General features: G+C 39.2%; 1 protein-coding gene across 3 annotated transcripts in view; it reads left to right on the top strand.

Annotated features, from left to right (window-relative positions):
- The window catches only part of AKAP7 (A-kinase anchoring protein 7), a 148,679-nt gene that overhangs the window by 89,798 nt on the left and 35,425 nt on the right, over nt 1-23,456 (top strand). Inside the window, exon 1 of one of the 3 annotated variants that reach the window (XM_039240400.1) lies at nt 20,642-20,815. The exons of the other annotated variants lie outside the window; for them this stretch is intronic. Within the exon in view, the coding sequence (XP_039096331.1) occupies nt 20,767-20,815 (49 nt within the window). The 5' untranslated portion in view covers nt 20,642-20,766. Of the gene's footprint in view, nt 1-20,641; nt 20,816-23,456 lie in introns of those variants that run through there. 3 annotated transcript variants of the gene reach the window in all.

The raw sequence follows: 23,456 nt of genomic DNA, 5'->3' as shown, positions 1-23,456 counted from the left end.
ACCTTGCCATTTCTTCTCTGTGATTACTTTAGGCCACCCTTGAAGGAGAGCTCAGTGCTTCATTGCCTCTCCTACTCTCATTTAAAAAGCAAACAAAACCTCCCGAGCAATCTGTAGATTTTCCTGAAGATACTGTGCGTTTGGCATGTATCACGGACACTGCGATTAGATAGCTCTGTTCAGCTTATCCCAAATCACTGTGCATCAACCACTGAATTTTTTTTATTGTATTACTCTTTTCAGCTTAGTCTTTAAAACTCCCCATATTCCAGCAATATCTCTAGATTTTCCCCTCAGGCTTTTTATCTCTCCTCTTTTTCTAACTCAGAGTAATTTAGCTTCTTTTAAGCTCCAATCTTGTATCCCCATACCCATACCCCATTTTAACATTATTTGCAAAAATGGTTTTTGCCTATTACAAATACTCTACTTTTTCTGTCACGTGTTGTGATGCCAAAATGAACTTTAAAATTATATCTGTCTCTATGGGGCGCCTGGGTGGCTCAGTCGGTTAAGCATCTGACTCTTGGTTTCGGCTCAGGTCATGATCTCATAGTTTGTGAGAGTGAGCGCTGCTTGGGATTCTCTCTCTCTGGGTCTCTCTCGGTCCCTCCTCTGCTCACATACACTCACTCTGAAAATAATTAAACTTAAAAAAAAGATTTTTAAATAATATCTGGGTCAAGAATAATAATTATTGTGTTATAGTTAATACACACTAGAATTCCTTTATTTGCTATGGATAGTTATTGATTTTCTCAATCTTACCTGAGTTTTGTAACAGAATATTTAGGAGGATTCAGGATACTTTTGTTGAGAGTTTCATTTCTTGATCAGATTTAACTGGCTTCTTTTTGATTTGACCCTGACTCAAATTTAAAGCCTGTTTCCTGTACCTTGAACCAGTATTTTATTGTACGCATTAATAGAATGGGACAGATTTCAATTCTTGACATTTTTCATTCAGAAGTTCTAGTGTAGAAGTTGGGTTCAAAGACTCTGGGAATTATTTGTAAAACTTTGTATGTAGGTACATAAGTGAATTTTTCTGGGGAGGGAATTCTTTGGATTTGCATATTTCCTCTGTCTTAATTTGATAATAATACATTCTTGGAGAGTACTAGATTCCAGGTCACAGATTTTCTTCTCAGCTGTCTTAGTTATACCATTTAGAGTTTCTTATCTTTATTATTTTAAAAATATCAATGACTGTATGCTTTATTTCCAAGATTTCTGGTTGATTCTTTTTCATATTTTCCTCTTCTGTTCTTTGCTTTGTGGATGCTATTGCTTTATTCATCTCTTTGAGGATTTCAATATAATTAATTGTTAGTGTTCTTTTTATGTATTTAAAATATTTTATTTTGTTTTTCTTTTTTATTGAGGGAATTTAATGTGTAACATTGTATAAATTTAAGGAGCACAAGTTGTCACTTTGATACATTTATGTATTATGATATAATTGCCAATGTAGTGATATTTATCATATTACATAATTTTAATATAATATTTACACCTATATTTATTATCTTGTATATTAGATCTTTATCTTTGCTACTTGTTATAAGTTTGTACACTTTAAAACACCATTACTCTTACTCCACCACCCTCCAGTTTTCTGGCAATCACCATTTTACTATTTTTTACAGATTTAATTTTCTGAGATTCCACTTATAAGTGATATCATACACCACTGGTCTTTGACTTATCTTGCCTGGCATAGTGTGCTCAAGGTCCATCCATGTTGTTGCAACTGGGAAGATATTCTCTTTTCTCATGGCTGAATACTATTCCATTGTGTATATGTACCACATCTTTTTACCCATTCATCCATTGATGGGCATTCGGGTTGTTTTCATATTTTGGCTTTCGTGAATAATACTGTGATAAACATGAGAGTTCATATGTCTTGCTGAAATCCTATTCTCATTGCTTTAGGTTTATATCCAGTAATGGAACTACTGAATCATGGCGTTTCTATTTTTTTAATATAATTTATTGTTAGATTGGTTTCTATACAACACCCAGTGCTCATCCCAAGTGCCCTCCTCAGTGTGGTGTTTCTATTTTTAATTTTTGGGGGAATCTGCAGACTCTTTACAACAGTCTTTGAACCGACTTCCATTCCCAACGAAAGTGTGTAAGGGTTCCATTTCCACCATATCTTTGCTAGAGCCTATTGCTTCTTGTCTTTTAGTTGATAGCCCTTCTAACAAGTGTCAGAGGATAATGCGTTGTGGTTTTGGTCTGCATTTCCTTGATGATTAGTGATGTTTAGCATCTTTTCATGCGTCTGTTGGCCATTTTGAACTGAAAAACAAATAATCTGACTTAAAAATGGGTAGAAGAGCAAAGGAGACATTTCTCCAAACAAGACTTTTCATATTTGTTAAATCTCTAGTTCCTTGTGAATTCTTCTATTTGTTGGATCTTTTGTGGTACCTCGTTTCCTCTGAGGTTTTATTTTTTTTTTTTTTAGGTTTTTGAGAGTTCATTGTATTGTACATGTGTGGTTTGGCAGATGAGCTCGGTCAGGAACTGACAACAGCAAACCATGCCTGTCCATAAGGAATTGGAATCTATTTTTTTTTTTTGCGTCTCTTATCAATTTGTGAGGTGTGTTGCTTTGTTTTGTTTTTCTTTTTACAGTAAAGACAATTGGCCTTTTGCCATTTTGGCTTTAATATTTTCCAGGTTTTATATTACATTTAATTTTGGTCACAAGGCATTTTTCACATTAAATGTTTTTAATTTTTGTTAAATTATAGATGAAGAGTTCTCCTGTGATTTCTTTCATTATTAGAGTCATCTCCAAATCAAAGATTTGACACATATTCATTTATATCTTCCAATTTTTTTTTGTTATTGCTTTTGCATTCGAGCTTTTAATCTACCTGGTATGACCATTTATACAAGTACTCAGACACAGAGGATTAATGAAGAAATCCAGTTGCTAAAAGTGAGTGTGAAGTAGAGCTTTAGTTTTAGGAATATATTTTTATAATATGTTTTATACCCCAGCTTGTATGTTCCAAGATTACAAACTAGCACCTTTCATTTTGTACTTCACTCTCACAGGGTGTTTTGTTTTGTTTTCTAATTTTAATAACTTGCCAATATTGGGGTGATTTATGTAAAAATCTTGGTTCCTGCTGCCTTCTGAACAATCAGAAAACGTGATACTGGTCCTCCATTCTTGCATGGTAACAATTTTCTGGATAGGGTAGCAGGCCCACTGACCTTAGAAGTAGTTGCTGTTCTTACCATAAATTGGCTGGACTTGTTCACACTATGTGCCTGGGTCCTGAAGGCATCACAGTTTGGATTCCCCTCCCAGTTACTGCTGTTTCCTGTGCATGCTGAACATTTCCACGCCGAGCATTTTCCTCTCCATCTCCAGCCATCACACACCTTGATGTGAGTGTTAGGGGAGGTTGGTAGAATATGGAAACATCATTCACATTTTCAGATACAAGAAAAGGTTCTCTCATAATCTTAGTTCTCTCATAATCAGAACTTTGGGTGATATTATGTCTACTTACTATTGGGCTGCAATTCCTTATAAACCTAACTGTAATAATCAGCTAAAATTCAAATCCAAAAAGAAAAAAAGGGCACCTGGGTGACTCTGCTGGTAAAGCGTCCGACTCTTGATTTCAGCTCAGGTCATGATCTCTTCGTTCATAGGTTCAAGCCCGGCATCAGGCTTTGTGCTAACAACATGGAGCCTGCTTGGAATTCTCTCTCTCCCTGTCTCTCTGACTCTCCCCCACTTGCATGCTTTCTCTCTCTCAAAATAAAATAAAACTTTTTTTTTAAAAAAGGTAAAAAAAAATTTTCCCCTTGTGAAACCAGAAATGAAATATGGCTCATATATCATAGTGTGGTGGAAATATTCTCAGTGAGCTACTTACTGGAGTTAGGTGAATTAATTTTTCTCAGGCAGCTATATTCCATTTAAATTTCCTTAGGGGAGGTAATTGACTAAATGACACCCTTTTGTAAAATTGATGAGCAATTTAATGCTTGCAAAGACTAGTTTACTTTCAGCTGTCAGGCATATCTTATAGGAGGCAATGGGGGATTTGAAAGGTCTAGAGGTTTTTTGTTTTTTGTTTTTGTTTTTTGCAGGCCAGCTTATTTCTTCATAACTTTTCCAAGTAGAGGTGGAATCCATAATTTTCTGGGAATCCTGACTTTTTTTGGTTTCATAATAATTAATCATCATCAACTTAATGAATGTTAACATATATACAATGTGTTTATGCCTCTCTTTGGTATAATGAGATATGGAGAACTATAAGACAGTCCTTAAGAGTGATAGCCACTGGGCGGTGAGAAATGGGGAAGGAGGAATAGACGAACAGGGTTTTGCCCATAACAACAATGAGCTTTGTTAGGACATGGTGGAAGAAGCTTATAATTTTATCTTCTCAGAGAGTGTGGGAGTAAAGAGTGGCAGAGCTCAAAGGAATAAGATGACACTAAAGAGACAGATGGGGAGTAGCGAAAGGACACCTTCTAGGAGCAGCAGTTATGATTTATGAGGGAGAGAAAAGATGGGCTGGGAAGCAGTGGGAGGCAACGTTAGTGATAGGAGACACACTTCAAAGACTAATGGTTGAACCTACAGTCTAGTTAGCTAAGGACACGACGGCAGGGAGCTTGCTAGGCTTGGGTACAGGAGGAATGGAAGAGGTAGGAAAGGACATGCACACAGTCGCACATACTGAGGCAGAGGATATGAAATAAAAAGACTGAGTAGATAGATGTGGGACAAAAAGAGGGTGAAGTTTGATACTTCACATCATAGCACAAGATTGGATCCTGAAGATAAGACTTCCGGTTAGTTTCACACTACAGCACAGAGGCAGTGAGAGGGTTAGGGCTGGGCCAACTGGTGGCTCAAACAGAAGCATGCAGGTGTGCACAGGTACAATTATAGAAGATGAAAAGGGTCATAATTAGGTAAGTTAGAGACGACTCGGTTATAGTCCACTCAGTCTATATCCAGTACCCAACAGGTCAGACCAGCAAGATGCCAGCCTCACACTTTATGAGCTGAAACACAATGAGAATTCCAAACAACGTGTATCAGTGAATTTATTCTATCTGAGGTCCCCCCTCCCCCCACGTGCCCTTAAAAAAAGCATTTTAAAAAGCCAGTTTGGGGTTACTTGGGTGACTCGGTTGAGTGTTTGACTCTTTGTTTTGACTTGGGTCATGATCTCAGGGTTTGTGGGATGGAGCCCCACGTCGGGCTCTGTGCTGACAGGACGTGGAGCCTGCTTGGGGTTCTCTCTCTCTCCCTCGGCATCTCCCTCACTGGCACTGTTTCTCAAAAATAAAAGTCTTTTTAAAAAGCCAATTTCATAAGTCACGCAGAGAAGGACAAATATCATATGTTTGCACGTATAGGAGGATTAGGAGGAACTTGACGGAGGAACAAGGGGGAGAAGAAGGGCGGAAATGGTGGGGGAAAGGGAGAGAGGCAAACCATGAGAGACTCTTGAATGCTGACAAAAACTGAGGACTGTTGGATGTGGGGGGGAGGGGGGATGGGCACGGAGGAGGACACTTGTGGGGATGAGCACTGAGTGTTATGTGGAAACTAATTTGACAATAAACTATTTGTAAAAAAATAAAAATAAAAAAAATAAAAAGCCAATTTCATGTAAGAATGCTCTTGCTGAGTAGTGAACATAATTGATCGTGTTTAATTTGTCTCTGTGTGCCTTTTTTTGTATTCTGTTAACAAAAATGAGAAGTGTTTATAAAGTACCTCAGCTGCATATTGAAGCAGAACGTTGACTCAGGAAAAACACTTGTGTCATTATTTAAACTACAAGCTAAAGTAGTCACTTTCTTTTCTGAAAAATTTTTCCTTGAAAAATGACTCACAAACTATCATTTTCACATTTGGGCATTTGGCAGACATTTTCTTTAAAATAAACTTGTCGCATCAGGCGCATCTGACATAATTTACTACTAATGATAAAATTCAAGCTTTCAGGAAAAAATAAGAATTTTGGAAAACTGATCTATTACCATGAGGGTAACAGCTTCCTAACGTAAAGACTTTTCCCACTTTCTGTTATGGAAAATGTCATAAACAAAACTAGATAGCACAGAGTAGAATAACAGACTCCATTTTCCCAATGTTTCCCCCTCAGTCACACTCTTTTTATTTTACTGAAGTATAACTTATATACAAAACTGCACATAAGTTAAAGTGTACAATTTGGGGTGCCTGGGTGGCTCAGTCAGTTAAGTGTCTGACTTTGGCACAGGTCATAATCTCACAGTTTGTGGGTTTGAGCCTTGCATTGGGCTCTGTGCTAACAGCTAGTTCAGAGCCTGGAGCCTGTTTCAGATTTTCTGTCTCCCTCTCTCTCTGACCGTCCCTTGCTCACGCTGTCTCTCTCTCTCTCTCAGAAGTAAATAAAACATTAAAAAAAATAAAGTGTATAATTTGATAAGTTTTTAATGTATGTACACAACTGTGAAACCATTATCACCATCAAGATACTGAATATTTCCATCACCCCCCAGAAGTCTAATAGTGCCCCCTTGGCAACCCATGGGGTGATTCATTGTCCAGTGTGGGGGTTTTTTTGGTGTTATATAATGAAGTGAGTCAAAATATGGAAGATCTGCATAACTCCGTCAATTTTTCTTAAATGACCAATATTTGCTACAAAGACATGCATAGATAAAAGACCATTGAAAATTCAAGATACCAAAAGATTTGACTATAAACAGTAAAAGAAGTTGAGAAGTTTTGAGATTCCACATTGTACCTAAACTTCAAGAAACTGTAACTTGTTGAGTTTTGGTAGAGTATCAAAGAAGAATATCCACATTATCTGAAAAGGCTATTATTCTTCTGCCTTTTGAAAATTTATATCTATGTGAGACTGGATTTTTCTTAGGCTGCAAATGAAATCATGTGCTGCAACAGACTGTGTGCAGAATCAGACCTGAGGATGAAGCTGTCTTTGATTATGCCAGACATCAAAGAAAATTGCAAAAATGCAAATGAAGCCCATTATTCTCACTATAAAAACGTTTAATTAAAAATATAGTTGTTTTCATAAAAATACTCCTAATGATAATATTTATTACTGATAATGAACTTAAGATATTTCAAAATGAATTAATAAATTTTCAGAAAATTCTGTTTTAGTTCAAAGACAGTAAATATTGATAAATAATAACCCACATGAGCAAAACCTCTTTGAGCAGGGAGGAAGACGGGGAGATTGTCAGTAATTCTTTTTTTTTTTTTTTTTTTTTTTTTTTTTTACAAATAGTTTATTGTGTCAGTAATTCTTAAGAGTATAAAGTGATCCTGAGGCCAATATGTCTAAGAAATACTGCTTTAGTTCATGGTCCAAGAAAACCCTGAAAAACTTTAAACCTCAGACAACTCTCCAGCCATAACTTTGATCAGTATTTCCAACCTTTTCTTCCAACAAATTAATTCGGATGGCCACATAGCTATCGAATTTTTTCTCCATCCCTTTTTAATTTCCATTTAAGCAGTCTGTGGTAAAAATGTAACAAGAACCAAATACCCCAGAATGACAATAGCATGGCTATGTAAATACCTCATTTAAAAATCATTCTTACATGATGTCGATATTGTATAACATAGAATATCTCTTTTGCTGTGGGCAGAACCAGAAAGTTTGTCTTGTTTTCTTTTGCACAGGCTGACAGGGGAGATGATTAAGAAAACTTCATCTCTACTTAGACCAATTAAGATGAATCTATTTTGAGTATGTTAGAAGAGGGAGAAGCGAAAAGACAGTTTATCATCTGAGGGAACTGTACATTTTTTCACTTGAAAACTTCAGCAGTTGGAAATTTTCCCCACTCAGAATTATCAAGTAAATTAATAAGAGCTGAGTACAGAGTATCTAATCATTTACTTTCTGACACAGAAATTGAGTGACCATATAATTTATCATAAATGTTCCCTTGTAAGTGTACTAGGCTGGGATAAAAAAAGAAACCCAAGACTGCCCAGATTTAACTGGAACTGTATCATTCTGCCTAGAAAGCAAGGCTGCTCTTGAAAAAGCGGAACCTTTAACATGTTAACATTTCTCAAATGCCTGTGTTATTCCTTTTTGTAATCTAATTGTCCTCTTCTTAAATATTTCTTTGATGAAACATGTCTTCTGAAAAGAAAGCATTTGAAATTTTATGCTTATATGCCCTTAGTAAAAATAAAAAGCAACTGATCATTGGAACTCTCAGCTTATTTTTTTATATTTGCTTGAGTTAGCAGAAGATGGGGATTAAGTAACTGAAAAAATGAATCTTTGCGATGGCTCACTGTATTTTAACTGGTTTATCAGCTATTAATCTGGATGCTAACACAGAGTGGCAGCTGTGGCTCAGGCTATTTGGAAAATGCAACCATCTGTTGGCCTGGTTTCAAAACCCTATGATTTATATTAGATGCTGTAGAAACCCTGCGTATTAAAGGAGCACTGTTCTGCGGTAAATTTAACGACCTGACAAATTAAACATTAATTCTAGAATCATACAAGAATAATTTATGTTGTTTTATGATTTATTTGTAGAGCCTTTGTTTTTAAGTATATGTTAGAAAATATGAAAGTAAATCCGGAATTTCAAAGAAAAAGAAAAAAAGCTACATGAATGATATTATTGGAGTGCAGCGTCTGTGATCAAAGATATTAAGACGTAGTAAACTAGTGTTAGACCTTTTCAGTTGCCAAAAGTTACGGCTAACCAGCCCTTCGCATTGCCCAATTGCCTCTGAATACACTTTTTCACCACATTAATTAATGCTCTAAAGGTGCTTAGCATAGTGCCTGACATATAATTTTGTAAAAATGTTAGTCATTCGTAGTAATGGCCATACTCGTCATATTAGAATACTTACTGCAACAGTGTTCTTACTGTCCTAACATCAGAACATCCATTTCAGGTTATTATAGACTTGCATTATTCTAAATGCTTTCCTCTGATTAGCCTGCGATTAACCTTGGTGCATTAAAAAAAAAATGCATAGATATATATCAGGTGCTTTTACCTTGTGTATTTATGTAATATTTTATATTGCATATATATTTATAATAAACATATATATAAGTACAATGTGAGGATAAAAACTTCACTGTGTTTTTTCCTGGCTATGGGAAACACACAACAAAGTTGACAGTCTATCTTCTTTAATGTCATGTTATTTAAAAAAAAAAGCAATGTGGTAATGTGATGCCATCACAGGAGATAAATATGTAAAACTCATGAAGTTCATGCCCATTTCAGTGAAGCACTAAGGAATTAGAGAGGATACAGAATCGTGGAGAGGAAGAAAAGCTCTTCCATCCGAAGCACACACACAGACCCAGAAGTTCTTAGAGTCAACAGACCTTGTTATAATGGTCAGTGCTACTTCCCAGCGAGGCAACCTTGCACACATTACTTAATGACCCTAAACCCATCTATAAGATGGGGTTGATAATGATGGTCACCTCATGAGGATGTTGTGAGGACTCAATGAGATAATGCATTAAAGCATCGTGCCTGACGCATACTAGGTGCTCACTCACTTCTGCCCACTGTCACTGCTGTGTTTATTACAAAGTGTGTGTAGAATTCTTAAGCCCAGGACAGAGAAGGCTAGAGAGTGACTTAAGGAAGGGTTAGTATAAGGGAAAAAAGTCATTTTCTTTCTTTTTTATTTTTTAATTTTTCTTGAATGTTTACTTTTGAGAGAGAGAGAGAGAGAGAGGGACAGAATCCAAAGCAGACTCCAGGCTCTGAGCTGTCAGCACAGAGCCCGATGTGAGGCTTGAACCCACAAACTGTGAGCGAGATCATGACCTGAGTTGAAGTTCGATGATTAACTGAATGAGCTGCATAAATGCCCCAAAAGTCATTTTCTTTTTAATCTTTAGTGGGAATATACTATTTTAGGAATCAGGAAAAACTATGGACTCTGAAAGACTGTTAAATACTAGGACAAAGGTGTTATGGGATTTATTAAGTGTCTTTACCTTTAAGGAGGAAGACCATCTTTTAAGGGGGAAGAGAGAGTACCATTTGGGGGTCATCTAACCGAGAGGCCTGAGGGACCTCATAAAGTTTCTTCCATCATTATAATTCACAAATTCTCTGTTTTGTGTTAACTTGTTGTACCTCAGTGTTTGCCAGAGCTAGACTTTGATTATTATGGTATCTGATTAATTGAAAGAGAATAATAGTCTCATTGTCCAGCTCTGTCTGAAAATCCAGTTCCACCATATTCTTCTTCTGTTTTAGATTTACTCTTAAAATAGGAATCGGAAGGGGGACTGTGACCATAGTGAGTAAATGGCCCATGGCTGCCGCACTACTGGTACAGTGATCTTGGGGCTCATCCATATTGTCCCCGCTACCCGGCTACCTCCCCTTGGTACATTTGAAGAGCTGCTAGCTATGCACATAAACACATTTTGTTGTATTTTTTTTTAAATATTTTTATTTATTTCTAGGAGAGAGAGAGAGAGAGACAGCACAAGCAGGGGAGGGTCAGAGAGAGAGGGACACACAGACTGAAACAGGCTCCAGGCTCTGAGCTGGCAGTCAGCACAGAGCCCGACGCGGGGCTCGAACCCACGAACCGCGAGATCATGACCTAAGCGAAAGTCGGACGCTTAACCGCCTAAGCCACCCAAGCGCCCCTCATTTTGTTGTATTTTAGTTGTGCAATTTGTTGAACAGATATTTATGGAACCTACTAAGTACCAAGAATTATGAGGCATGTGAAAGATCAAAGGTGGGCCAACACGGCCTCTGCTCTGAGCCAAGTCTTGCAGACAGTTCCAATTTAAAGTGATAACGACTGCCTGAGGTTACTGGGAACCTACCTAGTGTACTTGTACTTCAGCCTGGGATTGTCAGGGAAGGCTGCACAGAAGAGGGCAGGTCTGAGCTGCAGAGCGAGCATGTGGGAAGGACAAGTGAAAGGGAGAGTGCTTTCCAGGCTGAGTAGCTTCCTGAGGAGTGTTCGCAATGCACTCTGCCCGTGAATTCCCTACCCTTCAGATCTTATCCTTAATTCAGATCTTACTTTGTAGGGGATGGGAGCCTTCAAAAATTTTGGAGTTCAGAATGACATGCTCAGATTTGTGCTCTAGAAAGTCCAGTCTACCAGTAGTATAAAAGCCTGCTATGACAGAGCAGGAGACTGACTCAGTAAGATGATTAGGAGACTAGGGCACTGGCCTAGGCAGGTCCTGACACTTGTCTGCAGGGAGCATCTGCAGCAGAGACGGAGAAGGAGGGGTGCATTGCAGATCTAGGGAGGCAGGAGAATCCCTCTTTTCAGGTTTACAGTGGATTTTAATAGTCAGGAGAGGGGTCTAGGATGGCTCTCAGGTTTGGGGTTTGACAGCTGCGTTGATGGTAGTGCCCTACACCAATGTAGGGGATAAAAGACAAACAGATTTTGGTGACAAGAAGATGAGTTTGAATTTAGGCATATTAAAACACCTGTGCCCCAGTCAAAAGGTGCATCCCCAAGGGAGGTCTGGGACACGGAAGACAATCTATGTGAGAGATCAATTTGGGATTCAGGAGCATTAAGTTGGCAGTTGAAGCTGTGGGTATGAATGAAGTAGCTGGGGGTTACCTGGGAAAACCTAGGACATCAGACTAGTTTGGTAGCTATTTGGTAGCTGAGATGACTATTGTAGAGGAAGGAAGGAGATCTAAAGCCAAGAGCTAAAATAAAAGGTGGTAGAAATTGGGTAAGCAAATATGACAAATCTGTTCATTGTTTCTTCTTGGTCTATGGGGTCTGGATAGCAATGGCATGAAAATGCCCCTTCACTATGCAAGTTTGCTTCTCTCTCTTTTTTTTAATTTTTAAAAAACCTTTTTTTAAAGTTTATTTACTTATTTTTAGAGAGAGAGGTGCAAGTGGGGAAGGGGCAGAGAGAGGGGGAGAGAGAATCCGAGCAGGTTCCACACCACCAGTGCAGACCCAACGCAGGGCTCCAACTCATGAACTGTGAGATCATGACCTGAGCCAAAGTCAGATGCTTAACTGATGGAGCCACCAGGCACCCCACAAGTTTACTGCTTTTACAGAGAAACTTGTCCTGGTAAAACCAGGGATCATGAGGGCTGAAGAAACTGAGTATACTCATTTCTCTTTATGAAGTTTAAATTCTCTCGTTTTTTCCTTAACCCATAAAGATCCTTTACTATTTTATCTGACTTCAAAATGTTTTCCATGAAATTCCTAGAACATGTAACTGTGGCTGAGAGAACAACATTTTGTCAATTCATTCATTGTGGTTCTATTTGATCTTCTATTGATGAGGGTATTCAAGTGAATATTTTGTCTTGCCTCTGGTTATGAGTAAAGGAAACTACATTTGATAATCATAACTTTCGTATATCATATCAGGGAGCCATAGCTGCCAAAAATATTTTCACTGTTAACAGCTCTGATCAAAGCAAAAGCTTTTATTTAAGAAGTCAATCTTAGCATAATAAGGTTTAGGAGAAAGACAGTTAATAATTTTGATACTTGTTCTCCAACTATGCATTTAGCAAGAATTTAATATAGAAGTGTGGCATACATTCATCCATATATGATCTTTTTTTTTTTTAATGTTTATTTATTTTTGAAGGAGAGAGAGACAGAGCATGAGCAGGGGTGGGACAGAGAGAGATGGAGACACAGAATCTGAAGCAGGCTTTGCTGTCAGCACTGAGCCCAGTTCGGGGCTCAAACTCACAAACCAAGAGATCATGACCTGAGCCAAAGTCAGGTGCTTAACTGACTGAGCCACCTAGGTGCCCCCATTTTTGTTTGTTTTTTGTTTTTGTGTTTTACTAGCATGGCACTCTTTTTCAATGATTTACTTTTTAGGGTTTTTTTTTCCCTGGTTTTGCTAGGCAAAATTATTTATCAACCCTTTCAATAACTTTATTAATTTTAATTGACCCATAGCAGATATGAGTGGTTTGCCTGTTATGAGTCCATTTTCTTCCCCTCCTTCCCTCTTGGCAGAGTCCCACCTTCCCTGGGAGGCGGTGAACTTCAGGGTACATGGACCTGGCTTTAGTCCTGCTGATGACTGGGTCCATTCTTCTTGTCAGTGACTAGTTTAGGAAGTGGCATGTGACCCAGTTCTGATATGTGAGGGGAAGTCTACTTGAGACTTCAGAGAATAGGTTTTTTGTTTGTTTGTTTATTGTTTGTTTGCTGAGACCTAGAGATTCTAAGGGAAGAGACCATCATTTTTTAGTTGGGGATTGTTGGTTACACATATGATGCCAGCTCTTAATGGCCACCTTCACCATGAGGACACTAGGTGACTACAAGCATATGTACTGTGTATGGGAGACTAGAAAAGTGAATCTTGATTGGTGATCTTGTTACATTACTGAATTAACCAACCCTAGAGCAACTCCGTCTCTGATTCTAAGAGGTAATGAGTTTCTTTACTTTTTAACCATTTGAATCAAGAATTTTTTTGTTACTTGCAGCTGAATGCATTCAATACATATTGGATATGAAATAAGAAATATATTAATGGAAAATGTTGGGGTTCAGGATTGAATGGTTAAGAAATAATTCTTGAGATATTTTCAGTGCAGAAAAGGTATTTTTTTTAAGTTTTTGTTTATTTTTGAGAGAGAAGGAGAGGGAACACACATGCATATGCACATGCAAATAGGGGAGGGGCAGAGAGAGAGGGAATGAGAGAATCTCAAGCAGGCTCCATGGTGTCAGCTCAGAGCCCGGTGCAGGGTTCTATCTCATAAACCGTGAGATAATGACCTGAGCCAAAATCAAGAGTCAGACACGTAACCGAGACTGAGCCACCCAGGTGTCCCCAAAAATGTGGTTTTATTAAAGTATGTGGACAGGACCCATGAGCAGAAAGGTCTGCACTGGGATTATGAGGAGCTATTGACTATATAATTTTAATTTGTGAGGGGCAGAGATAAAGTACGTTTCCAAAAGGAATTTCATATGTTAAAGAAGACTGACAGGATCCTGGAGGCCTGGCTAAAGTCCAGCTGAGGCTGCTTTTTTGCCTGTAGTGAAGCATTAACATTAAGGCAGTTGTGAGTTCCTTTAGGAGTGTCGCTCTGCCTGTCTCAAGTACTTATGTGTCAACAGGCTGCAAGGTATAAAGACATTTAATATTATCTACATTTCATTCACCTTTGTTCTCCACATCATCAATATTTTGGTTTTATGGGTACTCCGACTTTTTAAAAAATGTGTTTATTTATTTAAGTAATTTCTACACCTAGTATGGGGCTCAAACTCAAGACCCCAAGGTTAAGAGTTGCTTGCTCTTTCAACTGAGCCAGCCAGGTGTCCCAGTTTTATGGGTACTTAAACAACAGTTATCAAATGTTGTTAGAAGTTTCTAAAAACAGAACGAATACTGACGTAGCATATCAGATGAACGTTACCCTGGGCCACGGCAGATCGTGACAGATTCTGAGACCTGCCAAAACCAGCCTTGATTTCACTGCCTTTCATCTGGTATAAGTGGATTTTCTTTTTATTATTTTGGGGATTTACTTTCATTCTTCCTTATCCATTTCACTGCTATTAGAGAAAAAAAACTTTAATAATAATGCACTGAGTTACTAAAGCACCTTTTATTTGAAGTCTTCAAATCCTTTATGTAGCAGGAAATGTGACTGCTCAAGGTCAAGCACCCGAGCACTTTCAGAACTACATACACACTGAGGATGTTCCATGTAAAGGATAAGCATTACCTGTGAAAAAAACCAGTAAATTAGAAACTAAAACCAATTTTTTGTTGTTGACCTTCTTAAATTGCAAATATAATCTGCTCATTGGGTCCCGTTGGCTTTTTTTTAAAATACATTGTTTTCTTGCTGTAAAGGATGTTGCTTTCTCTCCAAAAGGCTCAGGGCATTAAAGGATTAAAAGCAGTGGAATAAGAAAGCAGCTATGTCAGATAACAAATACTGGCCAGCAGATTAAATGTGTTCTTTGCTTTTCTTTTTCTTTTCTTTTTTTTTTTTTAAATAGGTTTTAACAGCCAATCATTAAACTTGTCCTTGAGTTGAGTACCTCATGTCAGTTTTTGTGATTTCATTGTTAATGCCTGAAAAGAAGGACAGACAGTAAAAGCAGCACTGAACAGCCGCTAACTAGAATAAATGACTGTTACTGCCCTTCGTTCTCCCCATTACTGCATTTCCTTAATAAAACTGTCGAATGGGATTTACCACAATGTGAAGGCCCCCCCTTCTCCCTCGGGCTCCTGCCTACAGATTTCTGCCTCCTATTCAATTTGGCCTGGCTGTGGCCTTCTCTCTCATTTATTTTGGTTGTACCCCTTGTTTCAAAAGTTAACTTCACTTCAAGAGCCAATGTGATTATCATATTAGCCCATACTAAGTGTTTAATAAATAGTGGCTGGAATCAAGTTCAATTGACAAAATGGTATAATATAAATTGGGGGTGTCCAGGTAGAGAATGGAATTTGTCAGCCCATCCTCCCAGCTCCTACTTCAAGAGCTCTCCTGCTCTCTGTTCTCTGAGCAGGAAAATAAATTCTCCCTAATTTCTGTCTTTATTTTTTTTAATGTTTGTTTATTTTTGAGAGGAGAGAGACCACAAGAGCATGAACAGGGGAGGGGCAGAGAGGAGAAGGAGACACAGAATCTGAAGCAGACTCCAGGCTCTGAGCTGTCAGAACAGAGCCCGACGCAGGGCTTGAACCCACAAACTGCGAGATCATGACCTGAGCTGAAGTCAGACGCTTAACCGACTGAGCCACCCAGGTGCCCCAACCTAATTTATTTCTTACCAATTAAGGGAAGGGCCTCAACTACATACATTGTTTAAAGTTAGGGCACACACATAGGAAAGTACTGAATAATAAGCATGGAGGAGGGATTTGAAAATCGGCACTGAGTAGGCCCGCAGCAGCAGAGATCTGAGCGTGACTGTTATGGGTTGGTAAAGAAGAAGGACTTCTCTAACTTTAGTTATCTGCTTGCTTCTTCCCCTTTCCTAAGTGCACATACGCTGTATGCGGTACATTATATTTTTTTCCTTGTGTTTAGAAAAAACATATTTTCTCTTCAATTACATACTGAAAGTCTGCAGCATACGGCAATTGCAAATTCAAATACCTAGAACTTTCAGCTTTAGAGAAAAACATCTAAAACACTGAAACGAGAAATAAAAAGTCTTTGTTGAAAATAGGACTAACATAGGAATAATGGTAAAAATATATTCTTGTCTCCCAAATTTCACAGTTAGATCAAGATTCTTTCATCTGCTAATTAAAAACAGGACTTTACCAGTGAGATTAACAGGTAATCCTTAAACTTTTTCAGTTATAACTTTTTCAGCATCTCTTCCTTATAGACAGACATTCATCAGAACCACTTTCAAAGATCAGCATTTAATCATGTAGCTTCAGGACCTTGCCCTTTGGTCACACCATGGCTGCAAGGATGTCACAGTGGCTAAAGAATAGAGAAACGTCTGTTGGGTCTGGGTGGTGTATGCTTTGCGGATTGATTCTTGAGGATTGAAATTTGGTTTTACACGAACATAGAGAGGCAGAATACAATATTGTCCATCCAACCTGTGTAAGGCCCAGATTAATAGTTTTTATCATTTGGCACCCCAGTGTCAACATAAAAAGTTAGCATATATTCCAAAAGATCCCCCAATTTGTATGAGTTGTGTTTTCATGAATTGTCGAGCATTTCTTGAACTTACATACATTTTTGCTAAAACTGTGACATTTCCTGGCATAACAGTTTCCATAAGTGTGCCACCTGCTGTATAATGAAATCTTCCTAAAGTGTGTCTTTGTGCTTAAAGGCATGTCTTCCTAAGGCCTTGGTTCCAGGATTTGATGGAATGAAGCAATTTTCTCCCTCTCTTTACACGTCACAATTTAATGTCCTCTTTCTCTCTTCTCTTTTCAATAAAGGAATATATACTTTTTTCCCCCTTTCTTCTCATGTATTTCTGTAAGTTGTCAAACTCAGATTTCCTTTAATGAATTGGAGGTTTCAAAAGAGGTGCAGATCTGTAAAGTTTTATAGATTCAGAATCTTATCGTGAGATTTGTTCTCTTGAGTCCAACTTTTATATAGCGAGGTTGCTCAGAAATTCAAATAATATGTGTTCTCAGATGGAAAATAGTGTCAACCAGTGATACAGGGACTAGAGCTTTGGTCATAGTTAAGAATTATCTTTTCACCTTCGAGACAATATTGTCAGAGCTGATATTTCACAGCACATGGAGAAGAGGCGGCTGCCACCCCTCATACTGGTTGGTTCCCTCCCTCCTGTGTTAGCAGTTAGAACAAGAATCCAAACAACTATAGCAGACAGACAGCTGTCCTGACCGTGATTTGGTCACAGCCAGGCCTGTGAGAAAAGGTTATAGCTTTAAAGTTATGAACATGACACCGTACCAGATATTTTTTCTCACTGAGGCTAATTTCTTTTTGTAGATCTCTCTATGTTACTGAGAGGAGCCTGTTTGCCCTCTAATAGAACACCATTAATAGTCTCAGGGATTGCTCATGACCAGTATAAGTTGCTATTTTTCCTGGAAGGTAAATGCTTTCAGGGGCCATTCTGGCATCTCTGTGCTCTAGAGAGATCATCTCTTGACAGCATGGCAGGCGGCAGAACTAGGCTCCAGCTCCAATAAGCGATCTGCCTTAGAAGAGGATTATATTCCTCTTGCCCCATTAGTAAAGGGATTTGCTGACAAAATACGAGAAACCAAGACATTTAAACGTACCACTGCTGAGCTTGGCTAAATAGCTATGTTGCTGCACATTACTCTGAAATTATAGTAAGCTGCCTCCTAAGGTATATACTGATAACCACACACAAATTGTGCTTAGTGATACAGAGTTCCAGGGGCGCCTGGGTGGCTCAGTCGGTTACGCGTCCGACTTCAGCTCAGGTTATGGTCTCACAGTTTGTGGGTTCGAGCCCCAAATCGGGCTCTGTGCTGACAGCTAGCTCAGAGCCTGGAGCCTGTCTCAGATTCTGTGTCTCTCTCTCTGACCCTTCCCTGCTCGCTCGCTCGCTCTCTCTCTCTCTCTCTCAGAAATAAATGAAAAAACATTAAATTAAAAAAATGATACAGAGTTCTGGGATAAGAAGCTCAGGGTCTGTGCAGCCAGACAAATTGAGTTCAAATCCCATTATTGTCCCATATTCCCTGAGAGATTTTGGCTTAGTTATTTTGCTGAGCTGTTTTTTCCATCTGTAAAAAGGGAATAGTAATACTCCCTACTTCACAGGACTGTTGTAGGGATGAAATGAATGGGTAAATGGAAAACACTTAGCAAAGGCCTGGTATACAGTAAGTGTCCAGGAAATCCTAGTGTTTGTTCTTGTTCAGCGTACTACTTGGTTGTTTTTGTGAGATAGTGAAGGGTGAAGAGGGGCTTATATCTTATACTGTTCAAGTCAGTTACATACTGTTGTATTCCCAAACAATTGTTTAAATGATAGCTAATCCCTGGGTCCATCTGTATGGTAACTATTCACATTTGAGGCGGGGCATGTGATGGTAGGGAAGAAAATCAGTTTTTTCACCAGTATTCCTAATATATGTATGATTTGTTTTTAAACAAACATCTGGACACATGAATGTGTCTGTTATTTTGAGTTGAAAATTTGGGTATATGGAAACTCTTCAGAAATTTATAGAAATGAAATTACATTTAATTGTATGATTAATGAATCATCTTTACTGAAAAAAAAAAAAAACAAACAAACAGGAAAGAATGCAATGTGAAGACCATTCCTGGAAGTCCTAGGTTGAGAGTAGCCTTAACCTATGGTATGAAACTATAGGTTTCCAGAATGGAGAGAAGCCTCAGTGACTGGAAAGCAGACTCCACCCACTCCTTCAGTTTAAGTGATGTGCTAAGTACTTGCACAATTAAAATCCATTTTAAAAATTTCTGTCTTGGATTTTTCAATTGTTTTCTAATCTTTTATTATGGTTGATTCACTCTTAATGCTTATGAAAAAAAAAATCTCAAATATATATATTTCCCCCTGAGATTGCAGAATATCCTGAGGTAGATACTGTTACTTAGGTAATGACACACTTTATATATTTTATTCTTTTATTTAATTTTTAAATGTTTTAACTATTTTTTGAGAGAGAGAGAGACAGAGTGCGAACAGGAGAGGGGCAGAGAGAGAGAGAGAGAGAGAGAGGGAGACACAGAATCTGAAGGAGGCTCCGCTCTGAGCTGTTAGCACAGAGCCTGATGCAGGGCTGGAACCCACGAACCATGAGATCATGACCTGAGCCAAAGTTGGATGGTTAACTGACTGAACTACCCAGGAGCCCCTATTTTATTCTTAATTGCATATTGTTGGAAGTAGTACCAATAGGAATTGATTAATAGACTGGAGTCAGTATGGGGCTCATCACAGAGTATTATCCCCTTAATGGTACATTTGAGTAAGGGGCCTTTTTGCTTGGAGTCCAGATGTGTAAGCAGTAACTCAAGATGGCAGCCAATAGGGCAGGAAATTGGAAGAGGCTGAGGAAATTGGAGGAGAGACTGCAGACTGGTGCTAGAAAGACTGAGGTGTGAATAGATACAATACCCAATCTGTTCTCTACTTCTTCCCTTCCTCCCAGGCACTTAACTTCTTTGCAACAACAAACTGAAAACTTTCTAAGAAAGCAGGGATTTGGATGGTTTTTCTGGCACTAGGAGGAATCTTTTATTCCTCTAGTGTCATAAAGTAAGGCTCGTCCCTACTCGAGGGAACAGATTTGGAGCCGTTACTTGTAATCAGTGATCTCATGTCATGAAATACAAATATTGTACTTTAAAACTAGTTGTTGTGCTGTCCCCAAATTTGCTTACCCACCTTGGAAATTCATTCTGAAAGGTGCTCTTATTTCTGATCTTTTTTTTCCAGTGATGCTCCTAGATTTGGGGAATTTTCTGGGCTACTGAATATCTGATGCTCTAATTTCAAAACTCATAGTATTGATTTAATGCTTTAATAGAGAAACAAAGCTGTATTTCAGAAAGCAGATGTTTAAAAGATAATGCTGTAAAGTGCAGCCAACAATTGGTATCCTCCTTTACCCCCATTTCCCTGTCATTTCCCCAGTCCGTGCCGATTGTGGAGTAGCGATACTTCATTCAAGTTGCTTTTCAGTGTTCCGCAAGGTCAAGTTCCTTATTCATAAAACAAAGAAACAAAAATCTCCTGGGGGATAAGAGAAAGCTCTTCCTCTTTAAATAGCAGACAGAAAGCGAAGGGATTTTTGTCTTTGAATTTCTCTGTGTAATTACTCTATTTGTCTGCAAGAGAGAGGTTTGTCCTTGATTATCTCTCTGAAAGACACACACGATAACAGACAGTGCTGGTGGCCCTCATCTCCTGCCGGGAAGCTGGGAGCTCTCAGGTGTGTGAGAATCGGGCGAGCGGCGCATGGCCACTTGGTTCACTGACTGCCGGTCCGGGACCCGATCCCGAGCAGCCGCCTCCGGCTGAGGACGGGGAGGTGGAGCCTTCCTGCTCACCGCCGCAGAGACTTTCCTTCTGCTGCTCTCTGCCGGCTGTGCATTGGCTCCCCAAGCCACGCGTGCTGTTCCTCGGAGTGGAATAGGCAGGGTGTGCTCGCAGATCGCGGTGTAAACTGCAGCTTCTATTTGGGGTGCCCAGGGAGAAGAGCACCGGGAAGGAGAGCCAGCGCCAGTGCCATGGGCCAGCTTTGCTGCTTTCCTTTCTCAAGAGAGGAGGAAAAAATCAGTAAGTGCGGGTATTGTACTGTGCAGAATCCCGAGTGCCTGACTATTTTGTGTGGTTGTCTTCTAGTGGTAGTTTGAGGTTTTTTTGTTTTTTTTTTTTTTGTTTTCTAATGGAAAAGGTAACAGAGTAACAAGCTATGGTTTTTCATGTGTGTTTCTGAAAAGGATGGGTAGGTGTGTCGTTAATAATTAACTGGCAAAAGTATAGTAACTCAATACATAAGCTACGTTAAAAATACAAAATAGTGAAAACTCGTTTTTGATTTTGGGCTGTTGCTCAATCCTACAGCTCATTCTCATCACACTATCTAGAGTCAGAGTTGAGTTTTGACTTTGTTTAAATCACTGCCCGTGATCTGATAGATTTGTGTAAGGCAGACTTCATTTTTCTTATCTGAAATTGGGATATTTCTGGAGCAGTGCTCAATAAGGGCAGACAGAGAAGTAACGCTGGCTCTAAAATGACGTATATTACACACTTGCAGATATTTCCCCGTGTCCTCCACTTTGTTCTCGTGGAGGGGGGTTCAGGTGTAACTGGGAGGCCACTCCAAACAAGTGATGCGGCAGTGCTCGCCAGCAAGAACCTCACGGATATTTTTAAGCCAGTGTCAGGCAGATTCAACATCTGCTTACAGTTTAGAAAACAGAATTTAAAGTGATGACACTTGCATTAATTGTTTTTTCCTCACTGGATTGTGTATATTCCCTTACATTTTGGCCTAATTAGTGTGCTGAGTAGAATTTGCCTTACACTAGTTGCCTCTCCCACCCCCGACCAAATACTGAATTTTTAATTCTTTTTCACTAAAATGTTTGTGGCCATACTTACCAAATTTGCAGCCATATTTCTGTCATATCAGTGCTTGGCTCATATACATTTAAATAAGTCTGTACAATATCCTGATACTCAAGGGTCCACATCTGGCTCATATGTCATGCTGGTTGTTCTCTAGGAAACCAACCAAGGACAGGTTTTGAAAAAAATTAATATACATCCTGTACCTGTTCACTTGGGAAATAAGCCTATTTTTACAGGGAATGCTTTGGAATAAACGTTGGGGGACTTTGGGAGCATTTGATTATTAACAAGAGCCAGTAGGTGTGCTGTAAATTTTACCTGTGAGAATGATACCGTACAGTACCTGATTTTAAAACCCGAGATGAGTCCACAACAGAATTATTCTTTTTTTTTTTTTTTTTTTTTTTTTTTTAACAGTAAGCACTGGCATTTGTTTGGCAGCCTGAAACTTTTCAGGTTAATTTGTCAGAATGATTTATTTGCAGTTCCTGAGGGTTTTGGTTGATTGATGGATTGCTTAAACAGCATCCGTATCTGAAAAGCTCTGGTGTGGACAGATGTAGGGATAGTGAATTCTCCCCTTATTCTTCTTTACCTTTTTCCACTTCCTGTTCCACTGCTCCAGGTTTTCTCTCGGAATACCTGCTTTCCTTCTATTCTGTTTCTCTCCTTTCCCGTGTGTAAGCAGTCTTCTTGGTGCTAACAGAAGTCACGTTTCACCTCATTGAGGAATTTGCTCTTCTCTGTCTTTTTCATCTGGGATTGTGGGTTACAAAGTCTTATATTTTACATAAGTGCTTCTTAATATCGCTTGATAGGAAGTGGTATATACTGCTTTGGGGGCTTACTTCCTCAACTTCCAAAATTTTAAAAAGAAACTGAGGACAGGACGCTGTCTGAGGTGAAATTCTAGCTCGGAAGGGCAGGTTATGGCTGGGCTCGATGCACTTGCACCCCTTTCTCTCCTCTGCTCTCCTCACACCCCCACCGCTGCTGACCTTTTGGCCCCTACCATTCTTGCAATTGTCTTTGATTTTGACATTGCTTCACTGTTTTTCTCCTCATGATCTGCTCTGCACTCCAGCACGCATTCCATCAGCTGTTTGCTGATGCTGGGTTTAATTCCTCTGCTACAGGATGGTCTGTCTAAAGAGAACAGACTCTTCTCTAAAGAGAAGCTTCTCTGTCAGGCCCTGCTCTGCTGCTGGTAACACATGTCTAACAGTACTTACGACAGGGACTTAAAAAAAAAAAAGTGGCAGTGGGGCGCCTGGGTGGCTTAGTCGGTTAAGCGTCGTCCGACTTTCGCTTAGGTCATGATCTCACAGTTCGTGGGTTCGAGCCCCGCGTCAGACTCTGTGCTGACTGCCAGCTCAGAGCCTGGAGCCTGTTTCAGTCTGTGACTCCCTCTCTCTCTGACCCTCCCCTGCTCACGCTCGCTCTCTCTCTCTCTCTCTCTCTCCTAGAAATAAATAAAACATTTAAAAAAAAAAAAAGTGGCAGAGAATTCATTAGCCAGCATGCCTCAAGAAATAAGTAAATTAGCACTAACTATAGCTAGCCAGTCCATAAGATGTGTTGATAACATTTAAAGAATACATCCTAGACATTTGGGAGGGCCCATCATTATTCTGATTGTACAGTAACCTCCTGGGTCATAATCATCTTTGTGTCCCCACCGAGTACCCTTGTTAGCCTGCTCTAAGCCAGCAAGCTCAGTGGGGATCTGCCAGGGACACAGCACCAAAATGCAAATGCCCACATCCTTCAGTTCTGCTGTAAAGGATGATGGCTCTGGAACATACTTACTTAGGGCAGCTCAAATTATGGAGAATCGAAC

Source organism: Hyaena hyaena, unplaced genomic scaffold, assembly GCF_003009895.1.
Source record: "Hyaena hyaena isolate Hyena2069 unplaced genomic scaffold, ASM300989v1 scaffold_178, whole genome shotgun sequence".
NCBI classification, from domain to species: domain Eukaryota; kingdom Metazoa; phylum Chordata; class Mammalia; order Carnivora; family Hyaenidae; genus Hyaena; species Hyaena hyaena.
This window is presented reverse-complemented; position numbering and strand designations above follow the sequence as displayed.